Source organism: Anomaloglossus baeobatrachus, chromosome 7 (assembly GCF_048569485.1).
Source record: "Anomaloglossus baeobatrachus isolate aAnoBae1 chromosome 7, aAnoBae1.hap1, whole genome shotgun sequence".
Classification (NCBI taxonomy): Eukaryota; Metazoa; Chordata; class Amphibia; order Anura; family Aromobatidae; genus Anomaloglossus; species Anomaloglossus baeobatrachus.
Window position 1 is genome coordinate 114,032,875 of NC_134359.1, and position 24,777 is coordinate 114,057,651.

Consider the following 24,777-nt stretch of genomic DNA (forward strand, 5'->3'; position numbering starts at 1 on the left):
CCCTGCAGCAATGAGCCCATTGTTAAGTAATGTCCTCCTACTGGTCACCTTCTTGTCCTCTATTATGCCGTTGTTTAGACAATAATAAAAGATATTCTCACCTGTCCTCCGTTCCCGCGGTGCCTTCAGCTGTTTTTTGCAGACTGCAGGCACAGCGACCCCCTTCGTCATAGCGTCCAGTGCACGGAGTAGACACTGCAGGATGTCATCATGGCTTTACTGCAGTTGAATGCTTTGTAGCGCCGTAAAACATTCAACTTCAGTAAAGCCATGATGACAACCTGCAGCGGCCACCCCATGCAAAGGATGCCATCACGGAGGGGTCTGTGTGCCTGCGGACTACAAGAAGCAGCTGGAGGCAGCGCGGGAACGGAGGACAGGTGAGAATATATTTTATTGTGTGTAAACAACTGCAGTAAAGCCATGACGGCACCATGCACCGCCGTATAAGACGACACCTGACGTATAAGACGACACCCCTGACTCTTGAGAAGATTTTTCGTGGTTAAAAAGTCATCTTATACGCCAGAAAATACAGTAAGTCCCTGTCTGTTTTTCACGAAAACATGGTGTTCAAAGGCACAGATACATTGAACAATTTTTGTGAATGAGCATTCCCAGAAACATTTACTGATAATCAGCCAATGTAAATAGGCGTCAAATCACCCAACGAACGAGCAAAAAGTTTGTTTGTGGGGTGGAATTATACTTAAGGAAAATTCATTGTTTTCAGTGTGTACAAGTCACGTGCTGCAGAGAGCAATGACAGTCTAAATGCACAGACCAATCTAATACTAATCATTCTGTGCGTTTTAGAAGTGCAATCAGTCTGTCTAAACCGGCTATTAAATGACTGCCGATCGGCGGTTGTTTAACTACCGTGATAATGTAGTGTAAAAAGTACTGTAAATACCTGACCATTATATGCAGAGAGGGCTCCTTCCTGCTGAACAGACTCCACAGGGGGTGTATGATGACAGGGATACAGGAGGGAGGGTTGGGGTTTTTTAGTGGACGCATGGGCACCTGTGTCACCCCTTGAGCAGGGAATAAAAACTGTAAATTAGTGAGTACAGAGGGGGCAGATGCTCTTCAAAAATGTACAGCATTTCCCCTTTTGCCAACGTGGACAGACCTCTATAAAATCATTATGAAATAGATTATACCATAGAGAAGAGCTAAAATATAGTCATATACAAACTCTACAGATTACCAAAATATAAACGGGTTGTTTACAAAGCGACTGATCGGCTCCTACAGCCCATGATTGATTTAAGACTTTTCATGTTGAAGCTTTTTCTTACAGTGATGCTAATACCTGACTTTACACAAAACGATGCAAAGCCGTACAGTAAGAGACATGGTCATCTGTAAATACAAATACAAGATTGTCTCAGCGGGGTCTCCGAGATTCTGTACACTAAGGCAGTAATCTTCACGTGGCCTTTCTGCCATTCATCATGTGTTCTTTCTCATCCAGTCCCAGCTTTTGGTGACTGAACCTCTTGACAATGGTGCCAGGGATGAGGGCAACAAGCGCTATTGCCAGTAACTTCAGAAGTGTTCCCCAAGAAAACATGTCATCTAGAGTCTTGATCTTTGACAAAATAGAGCCCGTCTGGACACAGATGAAGTTGTAGGGCAGGAGACCTGTATGAAAAGCAACACAAAGGTGACCACTTGGTTCAAGTTGTTTGTTTTTGTTTTTTTTTAAAAAAAAAGCAAGTATTCGTGACCTTTTCCACATTTTTTTTCCACATTACACCCACAAAGTTAAATGTAGTTTGTCGGGATTTTGTGTGATATATCAACAGCAAGCAGCACATGTCTGTGAAGTCACTGAAGTGTAAAACAAATAAAAAAAAAAACGATTTCAAAATATTTTAAAAATATAAAATTCTGTAACTTTGTGACGTCTATTTTTATTCTGCCCCGAGTCAATACTTTGCAGGACCACCATTCGCTGTAATTACTGCCGCAGGTCTTTTCACACATGTCCCTACCAGCTCTGCGTATATAAAGACTGACATTTTAGCTCATTCTTGTTTGCACAATAGCTCTAGCTCAGCGAGATCGGATGGAGGCGGCTGTGAGCAGCAATTTTCAAGTCTTGCCACAGATTCTCAATGGGATTTATGTCTGGACTGTGACTGGGCCATTCACACGCATCAATACGTTTTGATCTAAACCATTTAATTGTAGCTCTGGTAGTATGTTTCTGGTCGATGTTCTGCTGGAAGGTGAACCTACACACCAGTCTCAAGTCCAGCCTCTAACAGGTTTTCCTCCGGAATATTTAGCTCAATCCATCTCTCCCATCAATTCTGACCGGCTTCCCCGTCTCAGCTGAAGGAAAGCCTCGCCACCGCACGACGCTGCCACCACTATGTTTAACAGTGGGGATGAGGTTTTCAGGGTGATGTGCATTGTTAGTTTACCACCACACATAGTGTTTTGCATTTAGTCCAGTTTAGGTGGATGGACAGGTCTTGGTAGGTTTGTAGTTGTGACTTTTGCATTTGGATTGAACAGCACTTCATAGCTTGGGCTAATTTTATAATATATATACAAGTTGGATTGGCTTGATGGGCACTTTTTCCGTACCATACGGTCAAGCTGCTCCCACAACAGCTCCATAGGGTTGAGGTCTGGTGACTGGGCTGGCCACTCCATTACAGATATAATACCAGCTGCCTGCTTCTTCCCGAAATAGTTCATGCATAATTTGGAGGTGTGCTTTGGGTCATTGTCCTGTTGTAGGATGAAATTGGCTCCAATCAAGCGCTGTCCACAGGGTATGGCAGGGCATTCCAAAATTGAGTGATAGCCTTCCTTATTCAAAATCCCTTTTACATTGTACAAATCTCCCACTTTACCAGCACCAAAGCAACCCCAGACCATCACATTACCTCCACCATGCTTGACAGATGGCGTCAGGCGCTCTTCCAGCATCTCTTCCTCACTTCAGTTGTTCTGCATCTCACAAATGTTCTTCTGTGTGATCCAAACACCTCAAACTTCGATTTGTCTGTTCAGAACACTTTTTTTGCAATCTTTCTCTGTCCAATGTCTGTGTTCTTTTGCCCATATTAATCTTTTCCTTTTATTAGCCAGTCTCAGTTATGGATTTTTCTTTGCCAGTCTGCCCTGAAGGCCAACATCTTGGAGTCGCCTCTTCATTGTAGACGTTGACACTGGCGTTTTGCGGGTACTATTTAATGAAACTGCTAGTTGAGGACCTGTGAGGCATCGATTTCTCAAACTAGAGACTCTAATGTACTTGTCTTGTTGCTCAGTTGTGCAGCGCGGCCTCCGACTTCTCTTTATGCTCTGGTCAGAGCCTGTTTGTGCTCTCCTGTGAAGGGAGTAGTACACACAGTTGTAGGAAATCTTCAGTTTCCTGGTAATTTCTCACATGGAATATCCTTCATTTCTAAGAACAAGAATAGACTAGCGAGTTTCACATTAAAGTTCTCCTTCTGGCCATTTTGAGAGTTTAGTGGAACCAACAAATGTAATGCTCCAGATTCTCAACTAGCTCAAAGGAAGATCAGTTTCATAGCTTCTCTAATCAGCAAAACTGTTTTCAGCTGTGCTAACATACTTACACAAAGGTTGAAAAGGGATTTCTAAACATCCATTAGCCTTCTAACACAGCAAACACAATGTACCATTAGAACACTGGAGTGGTGGTTGTTAGAAATGGGCCTCTATACATCTAGGTAGATAGTGCATTAAAAAAACAGACGTTTACAGCTAGAATAGTCTAAGTCTAAGTGACCATAAAGTTTTGAACTGTAGTGTAGGTGAAATCAATTTAGTAATTATGTGACTTCTGGAGACAATTGGTCACTCAGGATTTTGTTTAGAGGTATCAAACTACAGGGGGCTGAATACAAATGCACGTCACAGCCTTACATTTTTAAATATTTAGAAAAACATGCATTATTTCCTTTACACTTTACAAATGCTTGTTAGTGATTGTAAATCACATAAAATCCTAATAAAATACATAAATGTTCATGGGTGTCATGTGAATAAAAATGTGTAAAATTTCACGGGGTGAGAATACTTTTTCAAGTTACTGTATATCTGTATTATCTGCAAACATATTGAATCAAGGCTCACATACCAATGAGAACCGAGAAGAAAAACTGTCCAACTGGGATGTTCAAGATGGGTGAAGAGAGGTTCAGGAACCAGTTAGGTGTCATTGGGAACAACCGCAGGAAAAGAAGGAAAAAGAACAAGCCATTACGGCTTTCCTCAATCTACACAAAAACAGACATAAAAGCATAAATGAACTGGACATATTACTTCAAAAACAATATTAAACTTTTGAACGGGTTTATCTATTAAAGGTCAACCCTGTAAAAAGGATCTGTCTCCAGGTCAGATGTCACCAATTTTTGGTCTCATTTATTAATTTTTTTATTTAGTGCTACTATTCATGGTCTCTAAGGGGATAGTGCTCATAGAGTAATAATGAAGAACAGCCTAAAAGACACGCTCCAGAGAGTCCTGTGAGTTACACCCACTCGCTAAAGACCATACAACTTAATATCGAATAAAACTGCCCAAATCTCTGGAACTGTATGGCGGATTTAAAGTAAATAATAAAAACAAATATATTATGTAAAATAAATAATAATAATAATAATAATAATAATAATAATAATAATAATAATAATTAGAAAAACAGAATAAGCAGGAATTAAATGGTTGCCCTTTTTTGCTGTGAGTACATTTTATAATACATTTTTGGGGGAGTTTTTATCTCCTCTTCTTGTTGCTATTTTTGATATTTATCAGTGTAGGGACCCGCAAGCGTGAGGATCAGTGATGAGGATTGTGGGCTTACGTACATTGGCCAATTTACAAACTAATACCTCACATATATTTTATATGTATTTTTTGCACTTTGACTATGCGGGGTGCAGCCGGGCCTCTTAATACGGCCGTGCATAGTGGAATTTCTGTCCCTTACGTGCTGCAGTGAGTTGTGTCCGAGTAACCCGCCTAATCTAATAGTAAGGGTGTGGTAATAGGTTGCTGGCTGGACACCATGCGCATACAAGTGTGAACAGTGCCCTATGCGCGCCACTGGTGTGCAATTTACCTTGCACCTGTGAAGTGTCCATCATGTTGAGAGGCTTGTCTGCATCCTGTTTGTGCATTAGATGTGTTGGCCTGGGCTAACTGGACTGGTTGCCCTTTTTTGCTGTGAGTACAATTTATAATACATTTTTGGGGGAGTTTTTATCTCCTCTTCTTGTTGCTATTTTTGGGAATTAAATAAGAGCAAAATCAGTGACTTTAGATTTGGAGACTGCTCTTCATTAATGATGGATCCAAAGAGGTGAAAAGAAAAAATGTCATACTCACGTCTCGAATCGGTGCCACTCCTCCGTACTCTATACCCCCAGTATACAGCTGTGATGGCTATCACGTGATTGTTACTGCCAATCAGCTGTCACACAGTGGCTGCACTGAATGCTGCTAACAAGGGACGCAGCGCTGAGTACAGAGGAGCGGCCCTGGCCTGGGAGGAGAGTATTATGGGATTTTTTTTTCACCTTCCTAGATTTTGCTAGAAAACCCAAATGCCAATGTTGAATAATCCAGAGTCCTAAAAACAATGTCATTAGCAAATGAATAGTTAAATAGTTAATAGAGAAAATACATGACTTGCCAATATGAATGCTCACATGTGGTATACAAAGGAGTAGATATTTATAGAAAAAATAATGGAGGACAGTAAGGGCCGCTTTACACGCTGCGATATCGTTACAGATATCGCTAGCATGCGAACCCGCCCCCATCGGTTGTGCGACACGGGCAAATCGCTGTCCGTGGTGCACAACATCGCTAGGAACAGTCACACTACTTACCTGCCTAGCGATGCCGCTGTGACCGGCGAACCGCCTCCTTTCTAAGGGGGACGGTTTCTTTGGGCGGCCACTTAGTGACGTCGCTGTGACGCCAATCAAAGCGGAGGGGCGGAGATGACCGGCCGTAACATCCCGTCCACCACCTTCCTTCCTCATTGCCGGCGGCTGCAGCTAAGGTGAGGTTCCTCGTTCCTGCGGTGTCACACGTAGCGATGCGTGCTGCCGCAGGAACGACGAACAACATCGTTACTGCAGCAGCAACGATAATTGAGATTAGGGGGGGGGGGGGATGTCACCGATTAGCGATTTTGAACGTTTTTGCAACGATTCAAAATCGCTAATAGGTGTCACACGCAACGACATTGCTAACACGGCCCGATGTGCATCACAAAATCCGTGACCCCAACGTCATCGCTTTAGCGATATCGTAGCGTGTAAAGCGGCCTTAAGGATATAAAAATATTATATGTATCATATCAGATAATGGGACAGAGACCTTATTCTGCAACATGCAGATCTTCTCAGGGAAGTACATGGTTAAAATCCGCTTGCCAAATGCTTGAGACAGCAAATAACATAATGTGGCACCAATGGAGGTCAGTGTGCAGCAAAGAAACAGTCCCATCCATGGGCCAAATAACGCTCCAGCTAACAGGTTCTGTAAAAGACAAAAGGTTTAAGTATTAATTAAGTAAACACAATGGAGTACCACCAGCAAATACAACATTACAGTCTAAAGGCCGCTTTACACGCTGCGATATCGCTATAGATATCGCTAGCGTGCGTACCCGCCCCCATCGGTTGTGCGACACGGGCAAATCACTGCCCGTGGTGCACAACATCGCTCAGACCCGTCACACGGACTTACCTGCCTAGCGACGTCGCTGTGACCGGCGAACAGCCTCCTTTCTAAGGGGGCAGTTCGTTCGGCGTCACTGCGACGTCACTAAGCGGCCGCCCAATAGAAGCGGAGGGGCGAAGATGAGCGGGACGTAACATCCCGCCCACCTCCTTCCTTTCGCATTGCCGGCGGCCGCAGGTAAGGTGAGGTTCCTCGTTCCTGAGGTGTCACACATAGCGATGTGTGCTGCCGCAGGAACGACGAACTACATCGTACCTGCAGCATCAACGATAATTGGGAATAGGGGGGGCATGTCACCGATTTTGAACGTTTTTGCGACGATTCAAAATCGCTCATAGGTGTCACACGCAACGACATCGCTAAAGCGGCCGGATATGCGTCACAAATTCCGTGACCCCAACGAGATCGCTTGAGCGATGTTGTAGCGTGTAAAGCGGCCTTTAGGCTGGAATTACACTTGCGAGTGTAAAATCAGACCGAGTCTCATGCTAGAAAGTAGCATGAGCTCTGTCCGAGTGTTGATCCGTGAGCAATGCAACAGCAATGTGATTCTGTGATTTTTCTCATGATTGTAGTCTATGTGCAATCCGTGTGTGATCCGTATGGGATCCGTTTTTATTCTCAGCAGCTTTGTCATCTGCCATTCAGCTCTGCTACATGGCCGCTGACAGCAGACACAGACATAACCCCACGTCAAACTCCATGGCACCCAAATGCATCTCAAGGTTCTGGCCAACTGGTCCAGGAAGCCATTATCTATCCCCCATTTCCTTGAGATGGCTGGTTTGTCATTGTAAATAAGCACTTGTACCTCCCCCCATCTCATTGTAGATTGTAAGCTCTCATGAGCAGGGTTGCCTTTTTTTATTTCCCTTTAAATATTGTATCTTCTATAATTGTTACTTGTTTGTATATGTTTATGTATATGAGCCTCCTAAATTGTAAAGCGCTGCGGAATATGTTGGCGCCATAGAAAGATTATTATTATTATTATTATTATTACAACAGACAGAGCCGCACGATCAGAATGAAGTCAGATGAACTTCATCCGACTTCATTGTCATCCCGTGGCTCTGTCTGTGTGTCATGGCCTGATTTTCGGTCACCGGTGAAGGTGCCGTCACTGAGGTTACCCGCGGCCACAGCTGCAGTCCTCCCGCTGATATCTGTGGCCGCGGATAACCTGAGTGACGTCATCACTGATAGCGCAACTCACTTCAGTTGCTGAGGGGAGCTCACAGAGAGCGGTCATGGTCTGTGACCGCTGTCAGCTTCTGATGTAGCAGAGCTGGAAGCTTCGTGGGACCTCTGGATTACGTCGGACCTGGGTGTTTTTTCTGCCATTTATTTCAAATAAAGGATTTTCGGGTGTGTGTTTATTTTTTGTGGAATGTGTCTCATAGACGCCTGCCACGATTAACCTAGGACTTAGTAGCAGCTATGGGCTGCTGCCATTAACTCCTTATTACCCCGATTGCCACCGCACCAGGGCAATTCTGGATGAGCCGGGTACAGTCCCGGGACTGTCACATCTAATGGATGCGGCAATTCCAGGCGGCTGCTGGCAGATATTGTTAGGGTGGGGGGCTCCCCATAATGTGGCGCTCCCCATCTTGAGAATACCAGCCTCCTGCCGTATGGCTTTACCCTGGCTGGTATGAAATTTGGGGGGGAACCACACGCCTTTTTTTTTTATTTATTTAATTTACTGCACGATATAGACCCGCCCACCGGCAGCTGTGATTGGTTGCAGTGAGACAGCTGTCACTCAACGTGGAGTGTGTCTGACTGCAACCAATCATATCCGCCGGTGGGCGGGGAAAGCAGGGAATACGAGATGGAATAATGAGCGGCCGGCTTTTTCAAAAGAGGAAAAGCCGCCGGAGCTCTGTGACAGCCGTGCAGTGCCGTGCTGGTGATCGGTGAGTAGGAGAGGGTGGGGGGGGGGGGGGGGGAGAGGGATATACCGACAGAGAGATAGACACACAGAGAGAGAGACCGACCGACAGATAGATAAACATTGACCGACATCGACAGACCTCACTCATTTCCAGTGTTTTCTGCAACATGCGATAAATGTATTTAGAAAAACGCATGTCACTAGGATGGTGTATGTGCCGTCCGTGTGCAATCTGTTTTTTTTCACGCACCCATAAACTTTCATTGGAGTGACTCGCACATGAAACTCACCAAAAAGCAGCATGCTGCGATTTTTTTCTCAGTCCGATTTGGAGTGAGTAAAAGATAGCAGATGGGAGCTGCCTCATTGATTAACATTGGTTCGAGTGCAATGCGAGATTTTCTCGCATTGCACTTGTGCGAGTTAATCGCAAGTGTGACTCCAGCCTTAGAGTGCATCAGACGGTCAAATAAATGGGACAAGACCGGAACACAGATTGGACTTGTCGGTGGCTCTCCCGAGCTGAACATGACAGTTGCATAGAAATACAATACATGAAGTTGTCACACTCTGGTCAGGAGAGCCGCCGACCAGTCCAGACTATACGTTCTGATCTCGTGCCAATTTATATGATCATCTACCTGTGCCCTTACTGCTGTGAAGTGCAATCCCAAACTACTCTAATACTACTATTTATTTTGGTAGTACTGATAACCATCTAATGTGTGTGGGAAAGAGAGACTGGACAGGCTAGATTTCAATATGCCCAATCCTTTGTTCTGAAGCGAGATAGTTCACCGGGACAGGTGTCTGACAGCAGCTATCGCCTCTCCCTACTGAGAACACATGAACGCACAACCAAGCAGAGCGTGCATGTGTATGGAGGTCCAGAGAAGTAACAGTTGGCAGAGCACGTATCCACTGAACAGTGTATGGGAATCTTGACTACATGCAAGTGCTAATAAAAAGAGGTTTGAAAAATCATGCCAAAATAAATTAGTTATAAAGTAAATGGTATTTTATTATTTTTTTGTAGTGTTACTGTTTTACGGAAATTAAAGTTGAAAATTGATACATTTTTGGCAAATTTCAGACAGTTTTATAAATGAATGCAAAACATACCAACCCAAAGTACAATGTGTCACGAAAAAATACCAAATCTGACAATCACAGGGAGGTTTAGAAACTTCCCAGATATACTACAACATAAAGTGACATGTTAGATTTAGGCCGGTTTCACACATCCGGCTTTTCGCCGGATCCGGCGCTCTCCCGTACAGACAATACAGTACAGTGACAGCGCTGTAACTTCCAGGTCACATGCACCGGTCACATGACAGCATGTGACCGGCGCTTGTTGCGCTGTCACTGTACTGTAGTCACTGTATGGGAGAGCACCGGATCCGGCAAACCGGCGAAAAGCCGGACGTGTGAAACCGGCCTTAGTCAAAAACAGGAAAGTCAAAACTGGTATAAATAGACAGCCTTTACTGTGAATAAATTATAGAGTTAGCCAAAGAAAGTGACAGACAAATGCATAGACAGAAGATTTATGCTAATAAACCAGATATTTCACTTACCAGAAAGCTGGATCCGGGGATGGCGAAGCTTTGCTTATACAAGTATGCGCTACAGAATAGGAGGGTGACATAGGACTGGTGCTCCCTCTTATAGTCCTGCAAGAAGTCAGCCAATTCACGAAGCTCATCGAGATCTGAAGGAAACACCAAGGACCTGTAATGGTAACAGAAAGTATGGCATGAGAAGACAATGTAGAGGAGTAGATGTGAGGGACGCTGGCATCACCACCACTGGGCAAAAAGCCAGAAATGAAGTGCGGATACAAAATAAGCAGATTTTCCTCTTTACTGTTTTCATTGAACAAACAGTTTGTTTTGTCTAAAGTTGGAAAAACAAACTAGCATTGTATGGTTAAAAACAAAAAAAAACAACCCAAAACATAAAAGATTTACCCCACATAAGTCTGACATGGACAGCAACAGCAGGACAGTGACACCAGGTAGAAAAAAAAACAATTAAAATGACTGTTACTGTTTAAAGTCTATTTCATATAGGGATAAAAAACACAAGACTAAGGAACTTTCTGATACAGTATCACAAAAGTGAATACACCCCTCACAGTTTTGTAAATAGATTACATCTTTTCTGAAAATATGACACTTTGATACAATGTAAAGTAGTCAGTGTACAGGTTGTATAACAGAAAACACAAACAAAAAAAACGTGCCTAAAAGGGCACTGGAACCAAAATAGAGAACTAATACATCAATTTATAAAAGCCAGCATATACTAAACAAAGTTGATTTAGTGACTTAGTAACTCCAATAAAAAAAAAAAAATATCTTTATGTCTGCCCCGTGAGGAAGCCTGGTACGGCGTAACGCTTGGTGCTAGCAGCCGGCCCCTGGTCTATCCCTTCCTGATACAGGAACTAAGGCCAGGGCCACACGGGGCACTAGTGGGGGGGGGCGGCACTGAGGAGGGGAGAGCCGGCTACGGAGGAGAGAGGGGGATAAATCCCTCCCTTCCCTCAGCACCGGAGGGAAGGGAGGGATTTATCCCCCTCTCTCCTCCGTAGCTGGCTATTGCCATTCTCGCTCTGCACGCGAGGTACACCGGTGTATCGCGAGTGCAGTGCGATTTTTCTCTCGCCCCATAGACTTGAATGGGTGCGAGAGAAAAGAGTCTTGCATTACAGTCACAGCATGCTGCGATTGTTTTCTCGGTCTGATTAGGGCTGAGAAAATAATCGCTCATGTGCGCTGACACACAGGCTAGAATTGGTCCAAGGGGAATGCGATGTTTTATCGCACTCCACTCGCCTCGTTTTTCTCGCCGTGTGGCTTAGGCCTAAGGGTTATTCATCCCTGTGATCCTACAGGTATTAGGGCTAAGCCACACGGCGAGAAAATCGGTGCGAGTCGAGTGCGATTAAACATCGCATTCCCCTCGGACCAATTCTAGCCTGTGTGTCAGCGCACATGTTCGATTATTTTCTCAGCCCTAATCGGACTGAGAAAACAATCGCAGCATGCTGCGATTGTAAGCTGAGTCTCTTTCTCTCGCACCCATTCAAGTGAATGGGGCGAGAGAAAAATCGCACTGCACTCGCGGTACACCGGTGTACTGCTAGTGCAGTGCGAGAATGGCAATAGCCGGCTACGCAGTAGAGAGGGAGAGAAATCCCTCCCTCCCCTCCTGAGTGCCGGCCCGCCCCCCGCAGCTGAGGTCTGCTCGCACGAACGGACCTCAGTTGCAAGGACACAAGCATGACACTCGGCTCTGCTGTACTGCCAGCACGAGCCGAGTCTCATGCAAGTGGATCGCAGTAGTGCCCGTGTGGCCCCAGCCTTATACTGATAATCATTTATGTTATATGACATTTATCATCTGTATCAGAGTTTATTTTTAGGATTCATATGTAATGTGTATACTTTTACATTTTTAAAAGGAAAAACAAATCCAGCGGATCGCAGGCAGGGATTAATGAAAGAAGCTTTTTATTTCTTACTTTAAAAATCCAGACATGCGGTAATGGCATCCACAGAATACAAGTAGTGTGATCCAATGCGTTTTGACAGGAAGATATCGCAAAAGTCTTAAGCTGGGGTCACACATAACGACGACGACAACGACGTCGCTGCAACGTCACCATATTCTGTGACGTAGCAGCGACCATAGATGATCGTTAGTAAGCTGTCAAACATGTTAGAAAAAGCAGCGACGGAGCAGCGATCATAGCGACGTCGACGGTCGTTGTGTGGTTTCAGACGTAGCGTAGCTGCTGCGGTGTCAAACACAAGGATTATCAGCTTATCAGCATGGCGCAGCAGGATTGCAGCGATCAAAAAATGACTTTGAGCATTCAGGAGCGAGCAACGATTTCGCAGCAGGGGTCTGATCGTTGTTATGTGTCACACACAGCGACGTCGCTGTTGAGGTCGCTGCAACGTCACAGAATATGGTGACGTTGCAGCGACGTCGTTGTCGTCGTCGTTATGTGTGACACCAGCTTTATTCATGGATACTAACAATGGTTACTGATACCCCTAATAATCTAAAAAATCTCATCAGGCAACAGGGTACCTGTTAGAGCCAAAAGTGGCTACCTTAAACACCTACCGTAATAAGTGCACCTGTGCACAAAGGTAAAATCACCCATACAAAAAGTGCAAAGATACTGTAGTTATAAAAACAATCAAATAGCCAATAACATTCTAAAAACATAGACACATGAAAAAATACACTTCAGTATAGACATACATTTAATTATATAACAATTAGATCTTGGCGAATATTTAGCCCCTGTGGAATTGTACAAAGTTTAAATATCCAAAATGATTCTTGGTTCAAGATCTTCCTTTGAAAATCCCCTCCTCTATCTGGCTTTCCAATTTTTCAATGGCCCTAAATGTAAATGGCTCACTCATGGTCTGATGGAACGTGCTGTTTAGGAGCGCGAAACCCGTGTTGCCCTACCTGAAGGGGGGGGGGAGGGGGGGGTTGAGTCCCCCAGACCTCCTTCTGCACTACTGGCACTTTATTTTTCTACTTAGACTGCTTTCACACATCCGTTTTTTGCAGTGCGGCACAATACGGAGCTTTGCAGAAAAAACGCAACCTTTTTTTTTTGCCGCCGGTTGCGTTTTTTCCGCATAGACTTGCATTAGCATCGTATTGTGCCGCAAGGCCTTGCGTTGCGTCCGTTTTTTTGCCGGATATGGCATATTTAGCCCATGTGGCGGCCGGATGGAACGTTGCCTTGCACGGTTATTTGTTCGACGAAAAAAAAACGCATTGCAGTTGCATTTACAATGCAAGCCTATGGACGCTGGATGCGGCGTCCTGTGGCAAAAACTGCATCCGGTCGCCGGATGCGGTTTTTTGAACTGCGCATGATCAGTATCAAGCCGCATCCGTCAAAACGGTCGGGCCGCATGGAAAATATATGCAACGGATCCGGGTTTTTTTCGCCGCATCCGTTGCATAGGTTTTTGAGCCGGATTGAGCCGCACTGCAAAAACCGGAGGTGTAAAAGCAGCCTTATAGAGCAAAGGTTTATCTGGTATGTTATTTATTTGGACTGTTACTGCACCCATCTACTATATCTACTCATTGATATATGTCACAGATTGTCTCATTGTACTTCTATTTGCGTGTTGTGTAACTGTCCATACATCATCTGTAACCCTCTGTTCATGTAATTTTGTGTTAGTAACCTCTTGTCCTTAGAAGAATATTGTATGTATTTATTACTTGCTCCTTTTTTACTTTTTTCACAAATAATATCAATTGTTTTGCAATATTATCCACTTTGTCCTCCGGTTTTCATCATTTAACTGTGGAGGGTTACCATACATGTTTTTCCGTGTTTTTTTTCCATTTGATTGAATGATCTCTCAATTCCCGGGTAAAACGTGTCTTCAGTGTAGACATGTTTCGCCACTACTGAGATAGGAGAGGAGCGTTGGTGCTCATAAAGTTCTATTGAAAGGATAAGGAGAGAAGCTAGAGGCAGAGAGACGTTCTGCTGTAAGTTCTGAAATGATAGTTACAGGTAAATCCTCTCCCAGTAATAGGGAAATCTGTATTCACTGAGGTCTAGGGCTGGGCGGACCCGGACTGTAAAAGTCTGAATCCGAGTGGTTTCAATGATGCTCGGGTATCCGGGCCCAGGGTTACAGGTGCTTCATCCAGATTCGGCATTCGAGAAATTAAATGAAAAAATAAAAGAAAAATAAAGAAAACAAGAATGAAGGCTCCGTGTCATGGCGGCACACTGCTTCCAGGTCGCGCATTCACTTCCTGTGCCACGCATTCTCTCATCACATACACACGGCTTTCCCTGCCCACCGGCCGTCCTGTCATCTGTGATTGGTTGCAGTCAAACACGCCCTCAACCTGTAAACAGCATCACCCTGCAATCACTCACAGGCGCTGTACTCGGGTCAGTACCGAGGTATAAAAATAAACGATTGGTGCAGGGTCCTCCCGGTATTCTGATACCCAGAACAGATAAAACCCATGGCTACAGGCTGCAGCCCCAGTCCCGCGCTTATCTTGGCTCTGTATCAAAAGAAGAGGCTTTTTTTTTTCTCTTTCAATTATTTAAATAAATAAATTTAAAAAAACTAAAGCGCCGTTCTCGACATTTTTCACACCCAGCCATGATACAGCCAGTTGGGGGCTGGTATTATCAGGCTGGGGAGACTCAGCCTAAAAATATCAGCCTCCAGTCGCCCGGAATGGTCACCTCCATTGGATGCGACAAGCCCGGTGCTGTACCGACTCTTCCCGATTGCCCTGACTGATATGGTGGCAATTGGGGTAATAAGGGGTTAATAACAGCGCACAGCTGCTACTGAACCCCAGATTAGTGATAGCAGCGTCTCAGTATTCTCTGTCTGCACTCACAGCGGGCAGTCATGCACTATGGCTGCTCGCTGTGAGATTCAGATGTAGCAGAGCTGAATCGCTGTGGTACCTCGTGTGGATTACTACGGACCTGCAGGTGTGTTTGGGGGTTAATAAGATGGTGAAAGAGGGTGTTTTTTGTATTTTGTTCCAAATAAAGGATTTTTTTCAGTGCTAGTGTTTATTTACTTTCACTTACAGATTAGTGATGCGGGTGTCATAGACGGTGAAATCACTAATCTGGGGTTTAGTTGCAGCTGTGGGCTGTTATTAACCCCTGCTATTATCCCGATTGTCACCACATCAGGGCACTTGGGAAGAGTCGGTAAAGCGCTGGGCAGCTGGAGGCTGATATTTTTAGGCTGGACTTCCCCAACCTAAGAAAACCAGCCCCCAGCTGGCTTTATCATGGCTGGGTATGGAAATTAGGGGACCGCACGTTAGTTTTTATTTTATTATTATTTATTTAAATAATTGAAAAAAAAAAAAAAAAAAGCAGCATGCGGTTTCTCTTCGTTTGATACACAGACAAGATAAGTGCAGGACTGGGGCTGTAACCATAGGCTTTGTCTGTGCTGGGTATCAGAATACAGGGGAGGCCCTGCACTAGTTGTTTTATCTATTTATTTTAGAACATGATGATGACAGTAGATGCTAGAGTGTACAGGGTCCTTCCAGGTGTGATGATATTTCAACACGCCCCGTCACATGATAGGGGCGTGTTCAAAATGCCGTTCGACGTTTCTAGCTGAAATAAACATTTTTCTAAGTCCATGTGGCCATGGAGTTGTTTACAATTGAAGTGGAGATGTCGGGGTAAGACCCCCGAGAGGAAACGTAACGCCCACCAACCAAGCGAGTCACGCCCACTAACCTGGAATGAGCTCATACATGTGTATGGGCTTCCTCAGTTACACTGCTTTCCCCGCCCATCGGCCGTTCTGGCGCCTGTGATTGGATGCAACCAACTGACATCCTGCTACTCAGGGTGGAGGGGGACGCATATGGCTTCAACCAATCACAGGTGCCGGTAGGCGGGGAAAGCAGTGCATATGTGATGAACGTAAATGTGCAGCACAAAAAGTGAATGTGAGGCCTGGGAGACGTGTACAGCCATGCTGGAGTTTCGGTAAGTACAGCGCGCTTACTCCCGTTCCCCTATCCCATCAACCACCATTTTAAATCTTTGGATTCTGAACCTCATAGACTAATATGGGGGCCAGATTCTGGACTGGCTCATAACTGAGAGCAGGTTTTCTGTGAGTCCACCCAGCTCTACTGAAGTCAGATTTTACACGAGAATTTTGAGTATCATACCAGAGGGGGTGTCAGCGGTAGTGAAGCAGGGTCACAGGTGGCAGGGGCGGTGCTGGAGTAGGGCGATGCTGCAGGCGCTATGGTGAGGGCTGTGTTGGCTGCTGTGGTGGCTGTGCGGAGCAGGGCGGTGCAACAGGTGTCACAGATGCTCTGTCGGCGGCGTGGGTTTCAAAGAAATAGTGCCTGGAGTCTGCGTGTGACCAGATTGAGCGCTCGGCCAATGACAAGCCAAAATATCATCTCCGCACATGCCACCTCCGGGCACCATTTTCCTTAAGTCCGTTGCTGGGAGATCAATTGTCTGGAGGCATGACGTGCGCAGCTGAGATCTTGAGCCGAGAGCCCCATCTGCGCATGCGCAGACTCCGGGCACCATTATTTGAAGCTCGCACCAGCGACAGACCGACTCACACACTGCACTGCCCTGCGCCACACAACCCCCACCGCAGCCAGCACAGCCCCCACTCTCCACCTCCCGGTAAGCTACATTTGCATTATAAGATGCACCCCTCATTTTTCTCCCACATTTTTGGAGGAAAAGTGCATCTTATAATCCAAAAAAATAGGGTATATATTTTAGGGAGAAAAAAAAATGTATGTGCCCATACACATTAGATTGAGGTCTGCCGCATGCCACATGCACATTCAGCTGACGGTGGTCTTTCCTAACTCCCCCAAGCTCTGCGCCCCAAGCAGGTATGCATATTCAAAATGAAGCGGAAGCCATCGGTTCAGGGTCACAACCATTGTGACAGCTTATTTCTGATGAAAACAAGAGGCTTAAAACCCGATACGTCTGCTCTCTAACATAACCTGGCAGAGAAGAAACAAAAATCCCCCCCATATACGGTATATTAGATGGTCGGCTGGTGTTGCTGACATCGGCCAGTTCAGGAGACATAATATGTACAGGGACTTTATGATCACACCTGTCATATTTACATACTTGAAATCTGACAAGTATTTTCCTCCATATCTGTGTGACAGTAAAGAGGATTCACCTTGGGATAATCACAGTTTAATGGGGAAATCCACCAACTTGTCCATGGAGAATCTGAGGACCAAGTGGCTTGTGAAAACTCATTCACGAGGGATACGGATTATTGCCAAATGTTGTGTTGAGGAGAGCCTTTCCATTAAATACTTAATTAACCTCTTCATGGGATTGTGGGAAAGATGTCAAGTTGCCATACATAATTCAGGTTTCAGATCATACATACGACGCAGAGCTAAAGATGGCTGCCATTTCCTGTTTTCCACACCTTGCCTGGAATGCAAGGTATGTCCAGATGTAAAAAGACCATCATATAAGGAAAAGACCCACTGGCCAACCTAGAGGACCAACCAACAGAGGAAGACGTCTTAGACGAGCTCATCAGCATCAACACGGATCTGCCCATTGGCTAGCCCATGAACTGTCCCACTAAAAGGGCATATTCGAACTTGTGTACGCCCCTAGCCTACATCAGAGGCTGCATGGTCTTTCTTGATCACAGTAAAAATGGCAGCCAAGAGAACAAGAAGAGATTTCACATCCGACTGTGTCTGACATGATTTCCTTACACATGCACTTGATCCACACCAATTAGGCCAGGCAGTAGGCAACAAGTGACCTCTGGTTAAGAGTTCACCCTAAAGGGGGTTTTACACGCAACGATATCGCTAACGAGATGTCGTTGGGGTCACGGAATTCGTAACGCACATCCGTTCTCGTTAGCGACGTTGTTGCGTGTGACACCTACGAACGTCTATTAACGATCAAAAATACTCACCCAATCATTGATTGTTGACACGGCGTTCATTTTCAAAATCTCGTTGGTCGTTGTGGACGTAGGTTGTTCGTCGTTCCTGAGGCAACACACATCGCTACGTGTGACACCCCGGGAACGACGAACAACAGCTTACCTGCGGCCCCCGGCAACGAGGTGGGCATGTCGTTAATGCGGCTGCTCTCCGCCCCTCCGCTTCTATTGGTCGGCCGCTGTGTGTCGTCGCTGTGACAGTGCATGACCCTCCCCCTTAACGAAGAGGTTGTTCGCTGCCCACAGCGACGTCACTAGGAAGGTAAGTATATGTAATGGGTGTTAGTGATATTGTGTGCCACGGGCAGCGATTTGCCCATGACGCACAAATGACAGGAGCGGGTGCTTTCATGAGCGACATCGCTAGCGATGTCGCTGCGTGTAAAGCAGCCTTGACAGTTGTACACAATTTGGAACTGAATCCATGACAAAAACGAAGCCTAACAGATTCTAATGGATTTAGCTGAATTTTTACATGTAGAGTAGTGTAGACAGCTGCATTATTCTTCCACTCAAAAACAATGGAAAGTGAAGCCAACCCCAGGCAGAGAAATCAAAGGAATCCGGTTCTTTCCATTTTCTTGCAGGATTATGATTGTGTTACTGTGTGACCCGCGCCGCGCCGCAGTCTATGCAGTACACAGTTTATCTGCCCGGACCTCAGCCCCATCTCCCCCTTCTAAACAAGTAAATTGCTATCTGATTTCTCACACACGCTCCTGCTAAACTTAGCCTTGGATATGCACACCATATTATCAGCATGGCTTTCAAGCCTGCGGCTCTATAGGTTATCTGATATATTTATTTTGGGGACACCAGTGGTGTAAGTGGTCCTATTGAAGTGCCCACAAAATAAATTCACCTTCAAACTGTGGTATGTTTCCAAATATGCCCTTCTTCATATGATTTAGAGCAGTTTTTCCACAAAAGACATTTATTTGGTTTGCTTCTTAAAAGATGAATGGACAATTACAGTCACTCTATTGGGGCCCATTCACTTGTATAAGGGCTGGTAACAAGGTACCCATAGACTTTTAGGAGGCTGCACTGTAACCTTGTAATGCAGAGAGCACTACACAGTGGCACATGCATAGTCTGGAGCGGAGTACAGAGCCACCACAAGCTGAGTGCACTGAGCGTTACAGACATAATTTATAAAGCTCAAACTTCCAATACAAATGTGGATTCTTCCGATATTTATATAATGGCAGAACTCTGAATACTGATCCTCGTAACAGATAACTGGGCTGGGAGTTATTTACTGCACGGACTTTGGATCCTTCTCATGTTTGTCTCTCGCTCACTTGTTAATGGACTTTGACAGCAGAAATTAGAGCAAAAAACTCAGCGGCTTCTTACAAATTAAGCCAGACTTATTTGGATGGGTGCCCCCAATGTGACCAAGAATGCCAAGGGCGTAACTATTGCAGGGGCTGCAACTGCACACGGCCTCTGAAGGCTAGGGGGGGGCCAAAAGGTCTTTTTGGTCTATATAAAAAGTATTACTATTAAAGATCCATGATAGTGGGGGGCCCTATGGAGATTTTGCAGTGGGGCCCATAAGCTTCAAGTTACGCCACTGCAGAATGCTGCTGTTCTACTAATAGCTTTGTGTTACAGGTACACGAGAGGAGCCAGAAGTCCGCCCCTGGAGGAGTCTTGTGATACCTGACGTTGTTATCCTGCAAGTTATGGTTAGGTCCCTTTTTCAATTGCTCTGTACTAGAGTAAAGACCCTCAGTTGTCCATTTTTGGCCTCTTTGGCAATAGATGGGTGACAAGTCTACAGCCCTATGCTGTAACGTACTGTGAGCCCTGACACTTCTGTTTCATATTCAGAAATAAAGACGTTTTTCCACCTCAGGAACATTTTTCATCAAGCAGCACAAGTTATCAGATACTAATACTCTGTAATAACCACACTGTTAGGATTTGGCTCTGCTATCTGGATCAAGCAGTCATTACTTGACCAAAATTAGGCAATTTTCTGACTAGATTCTCATTGACTTCTCTAAATAGAACATTGAAAGAAGTGGATGAGAAGCTAGTCGGCACATCACATACTTGAAGCCGAAGGTGACTGGCCAACAGAGCCAAATCCTAACAGTGAGTATAGTACACGATGTAAGTAGTCGGCAAGCTGCACTACTTACCGGAAGTTTGTCCTAAGGTGGAAAACCCATTCAACTGTCACCAATGTGCACTACAAGAGCTCTGACCAGATAGTGTGTGATCGCTCCTAAAGGTGGCTTTACACACTGCAACATCACAAACGACATCGCTGTAACGTCACCGGTTTTGTGACGTTATAGCGACCTCCCCAGCGACATTGCAGTGTGTGAAACACATCAGCGACCTGGCCCCTGCTGTGAAGTTGTGATCGCTACAAATCGTTCAGGACCATTCTTTGGTCCTTTATTTCCCGCTGTGCAGTAAAGTCTCAGTGTGTAAAGGGGACTTTACAGCGACTTCGTTAGCGACTTCCCTTCAAAAAGCTGCTTTACAACGTCCCCAATGACTAGCTAGGTCGTTTTGCAGGTCCGTATCGCTGTTGCGTCATTGGCCAGGTCTGCCTGTTTGACAGCTCACCAGAGACTCACCAGAGACTTTGTAGCGATCCCGGCCAGGTTGAAAGTGGCCTTTACACACAGAGATTCTCGGGCGCCCATGACTCTGTTGCCAGCTCACTGGGTGTCCTTTTAGCTTCTAGCTGATGCACCCATTTGCCCTGCGGGTGCTGGGATCTTGCCTCCGTGCAGCCGGCGACCCCATGAGGTCTCAGCATCAATACGAATGTGATTCTGTACATTTGGGGCTCCAGATCTTGTTCTGAATATTTAGGGGGCACATCTGTCAGTCTAGTGGGGTGTACTGGGAGTTATCTTGCTGGTAGTAGCACATTTTCAGACATTCCCACCCCACGTCAAGTCGTGCATCGCTCCACCATCAGTGAGGTACCGGTGCCGTTACCATGAGCGACACCATAACATATAGCAGGACATATGGCCCCTAATAATAAAAACAACTGACATTACCAGTCAGACACACAGGACACTGATCAGTGAGTATCTACCTGCAGGCTATACACTATACACCATGACATACACTGACTGCTCTCCTCTTCCCAGCACTTTCACTTGTCACATACCCCCACAAGTGCTCCCTCCGCACCCAGTGCCCACCTCTCAGCTTCCTGCCCTCGGCCCGGGCGCAGGCGGGTGCTCAGCACGTACAGGTAGAACGTAGCGCAGCCAAACACCAGGAAGAACCCGGCAAGAGAGCGCATGATGCCGGAGAGCAGCGACTCCAGGAACACCCCGGAACCAATATGTACAGGCGGCTGCCGCCGGGGAGCCACGACTAGAGAGGACCGGAAGTACAGGGGCGGTGTGCAGTAACCATGGTTACCGACAGGCTCAATATAAAAACAAAAGTGTCACCATGTCACTGCTCTGTGCTTGTGTATATATACACAGCTTGTGACTCATCTTTCCTGGAGTCCTGAGAAGCTGCCTCATTACTTATATAGCAGCCTGTAATGTTATTTTTATTATTACTTGTTATTATATTCATTTTATATCCAGACAAATTGCTATTTTGGATTTTAGGAAAAATGTATGATATCCACTGTGCAGCTTTAATTATGGGGATAAAAGTTTTCAATATAACCTTTAAAGAGGTTTTCCACTAATTAAACAGCCCCTTCTTAAAGGCTCATGTCCACCCAGGAAAATAAGAAAAAGTTATTACTTGAAACAACGACATTTTGGCGCTGTTGGTTCTTGCATGATGTTGTGTGACGTGTGTGTTGTAGCCAATCACTTCCTCGCACAGCATTTACCATAATGCCCAACCTTGTTAGAACACAACAAGGGACAAAGTATGAAGTGCGCACGGCAAAATTTTGACCACGCTCCTACACACCTCAAGCCATAACCATTTGCCACTTCTTTCCACCCTGGTAGGAGGAGATATCAGAGGGGCAGTGTTAGTGAGGGAGACGCCTGAGACTGCACCTAAGGGTCCGCTCACACGAGTGAGAAAATCTCGCTTTGCACTCGGACCAATGTTAGTCAGTGAGGCAGAGCAGTTAGTCAGCTTTTTTCTCATCTAAATTCTGGATGAGTGAAAAGTCGCAACATGCTGCGATTTGTTGCCGAAATCGTGCGAGACTCGCCAATACAAGTCAATGGGTGCTAGAAAAAAACAGATGTCACACGGACAGCACATGGATCACCCTAGTGACGTCCATTTTTATGGATACATTAGTAACATTGTTCACAGAACACTTTAAGGGCGGCGTCACACGGGACAATAATGTTAAGGTGAACTCTTAACCAGAGATCACTAGTTGCCTACTGCCTGGCCGAATTGGTATATACCAAGTGCATGCATAAAAGAATCCACACCAGACACAGTCGGATATGTAATCTTTTCTTGGTCACAGTAGAAATGGCACCAAACAGACTGAGGAGACTCATGCATCCTCTTGATATAGGCTAGGGGCGTACACAAGTTCAGATATGCCCATTTAGTGGGACAGTTCATGGGCTAGCGAATGGGGAGATCCGTGTTGCTGTTGATGGGCAGGTCTGACTCCAGTGGATGAAACCATGACGATGGGAGGGACGTCATCTGGTGCATCCATGCTGATGGTTTGGTCCGTGATGTCTTCTAGCTTGACCACCTTATATGGTATCTTCTTACACCTGGACATTCCTTGCATTCCAGGCAAGGTGTGGAGAAACAGGCAATAGCAGCCATCTTTATATCTGTGTCATGTATATGATCTGAAACCTGAATTACGTAAGGCAAATCGACATATTTCCCACAATCCCTTGTCAAGAAGTTAATTAAGTATTTCATCTTATGGCTCTCCTCAACAATATATCCTGCGATCGCATGAGCAATCGCACCCGCCTCCGTCGTTTGTGCGTCACGGGCAATTTGTTGCCTGTGGCGCACAAAGTCGTTTACCCCCGTCACACGTATTTACCTCCCGACGACCTCGCTGTGGGCGGCGAATATCCTCTTCCTGAAGGGGGAGGGACGTTCAGCGTCACAGCGACGTCACACAGCAGCCACCCAAGAGAAGCGGAGGGGTGGAGATGAGCGAGACGTAACATCCCGCCCACCTCCTTCCTTCCACATTGCCGGCGGGACGCAGGTAAGCTGTGTTCGTCGTTCCCGGGGTGTCACACGGAGCGATGTGTGCTGCCTCGGGAATGATGAACAACCGGCGCGCAGAAGGAGGAATGATTTTATGAAAATGAGCGACGTGTCAACGAGCAACGATAAGGTGAGTATTTTTGCTCGTTAACAGTCGCTCGTAGCTGTCACACGCTACGATATGTCAAACGCTGCCGGATGTACGGCACGGAATTCGTGACCCTGATGACATATCGCCCGATATATCGTAGCATGTGACGCCGCCCTAAGACTATGTGCGCACGCTGCATCTTTGTGGTGACCACAAAGATGCACGTTCTTGGTCCCAATTAAACGCACTCTAGGCATGTATTCTTTGCTGTGTTTTACTGCTTTTTTTACAGCGTTTTAGCCCAGTGTGTTTTTTAAGTCAAATCTATTGACTGGAACGGCTCAAAAACGCTGGGCAAAAACGCAGAAAGAATTGACATGCTGCATCTTTGTGGTCACCACAAAAATGCAGCCAAAAAAAAGCTGCAACATGTGCACAGCAGAAATGAAATCTCATAGATGCTCCGAAGCGAAGAAAAAAACGCAGAGTACAAACAAGGCCTAAATGGTCCTGTAAATGACTAATAGTAGCTGAGAAAAAAAGCACACTGACAGCAAATGGATGACAAGTGAGGTCCTGGATGAGAATGGGACAGTTTTTTTCAACCCTTAGGTGGGCTTTGCACGTTGCGACATCGCAAGCCGATGCTGCGATGTCGCACGCGATAGTCCCCGCCCCCGTCGCAGCAGCGATATCCTTGTGATAGCTGCCGTAGCGAACATTATCGCTACGGCAGCTTCACATGGACTCACCTGTCCTGCGACCGTCGCTCTGGCCGGCGACCCGCCTCCTTATTAAGGGGGCGGGTCGTGCGGCGTCACTGCGACGTCACATGGCAGGTGGCCAATAGCGGCAGGGGGGCAGAGATGAGCAGGATGTAAACATCCCGCCCACCTCCTTCCTTCCGCATATCCTACGGAAGCCGCGGTGACGCCGGTAGGAGATGTTCCTCGCTCCTGCGACTTCACACACGGCGATGTGTGCTGCTGCAGGAATGAGGAACAACATCAGACCGTCGCGTCAGCGTAATTATGGATTACGCCGACGCTGCACCGATGATACGATTTCGACGCTTTTGCGCTCGTTCATAGTATCATAGTATCATAGTTTTTAAGGTTGAAGGGAGACTCTAAGTCCATCTAGTTCAACCTGTAGCCTAACATGTTGATCCAGAGGAAGGCAAAAAAACCCCCAATGTGGCAAACAAGTTCCAATGGGGAAAAAATTTCCTTCCTGACTCTACATCCGGCAATCAGACTAGTTCCCTGGATCAATACCCTGTCATAAAATCTAATATACATAACTGGTAA

At 45.7% G+C, this 24,777-nt stretch overlaps 1 protein-coding gene across 1 annotated transcript; it reads right to left on the reverse strand.

Annotated features, from left to right (window-relative positions):
• Positions 1 to 233: 233 nt before the first annotated feature.
• On the reverse strand, positions 234 to 21,521 carry TMEM41A (transmembrane protein 41A). The gene is made up of 5 exons (XM_075318966.1): positions 21,390 to 21,521; positions 10,234 to 10,387; positions 6,388 to 6,549; positions 4,133 to 4,271; positions 234 to 1,650 (listed from the first exon to the last, which is right to left on the reverse strand). The coding sequence occupies exons 1-5, from the start codon at positions 21,491 to 21,493 to the stop codon at positions 1,436 to 1,438; spliced, it is 774 nt and encodes a 257-aa protein (XP_075175081.1). The 5' UTR covers positions 21,494 to 21,521; the 3' UTR covers positions 234 to 1,435.
• Between the last annotated feature and the right edge of the window lie 3,256 nt (positions 21,522 to 24,777).

Coding starts and splice junctions, on each gene's coding strand:
- TMEM41A (XM_075318966.1), bottom strand. CDS start 21,493: ATGCGCTCTCTTGCCGGGTTCTTCCTGGTGTTTGGCTGCGCTACGTTC. Junction 10,388..21,389: donor CGAGGGCAGGAAGCTGAGAG/GTGGGCACTGGG, acceptor TTACCATTACAG/GTCCTTGGTGTTTCCTTCAG. Junction 4,272..6,387: donor TCTGCATGTTGCAGAATAAG/GTCTCTGTCCCA, acceptor GTTTTTGTGTAG/ATTGAGGAAAGCCGTAATGG.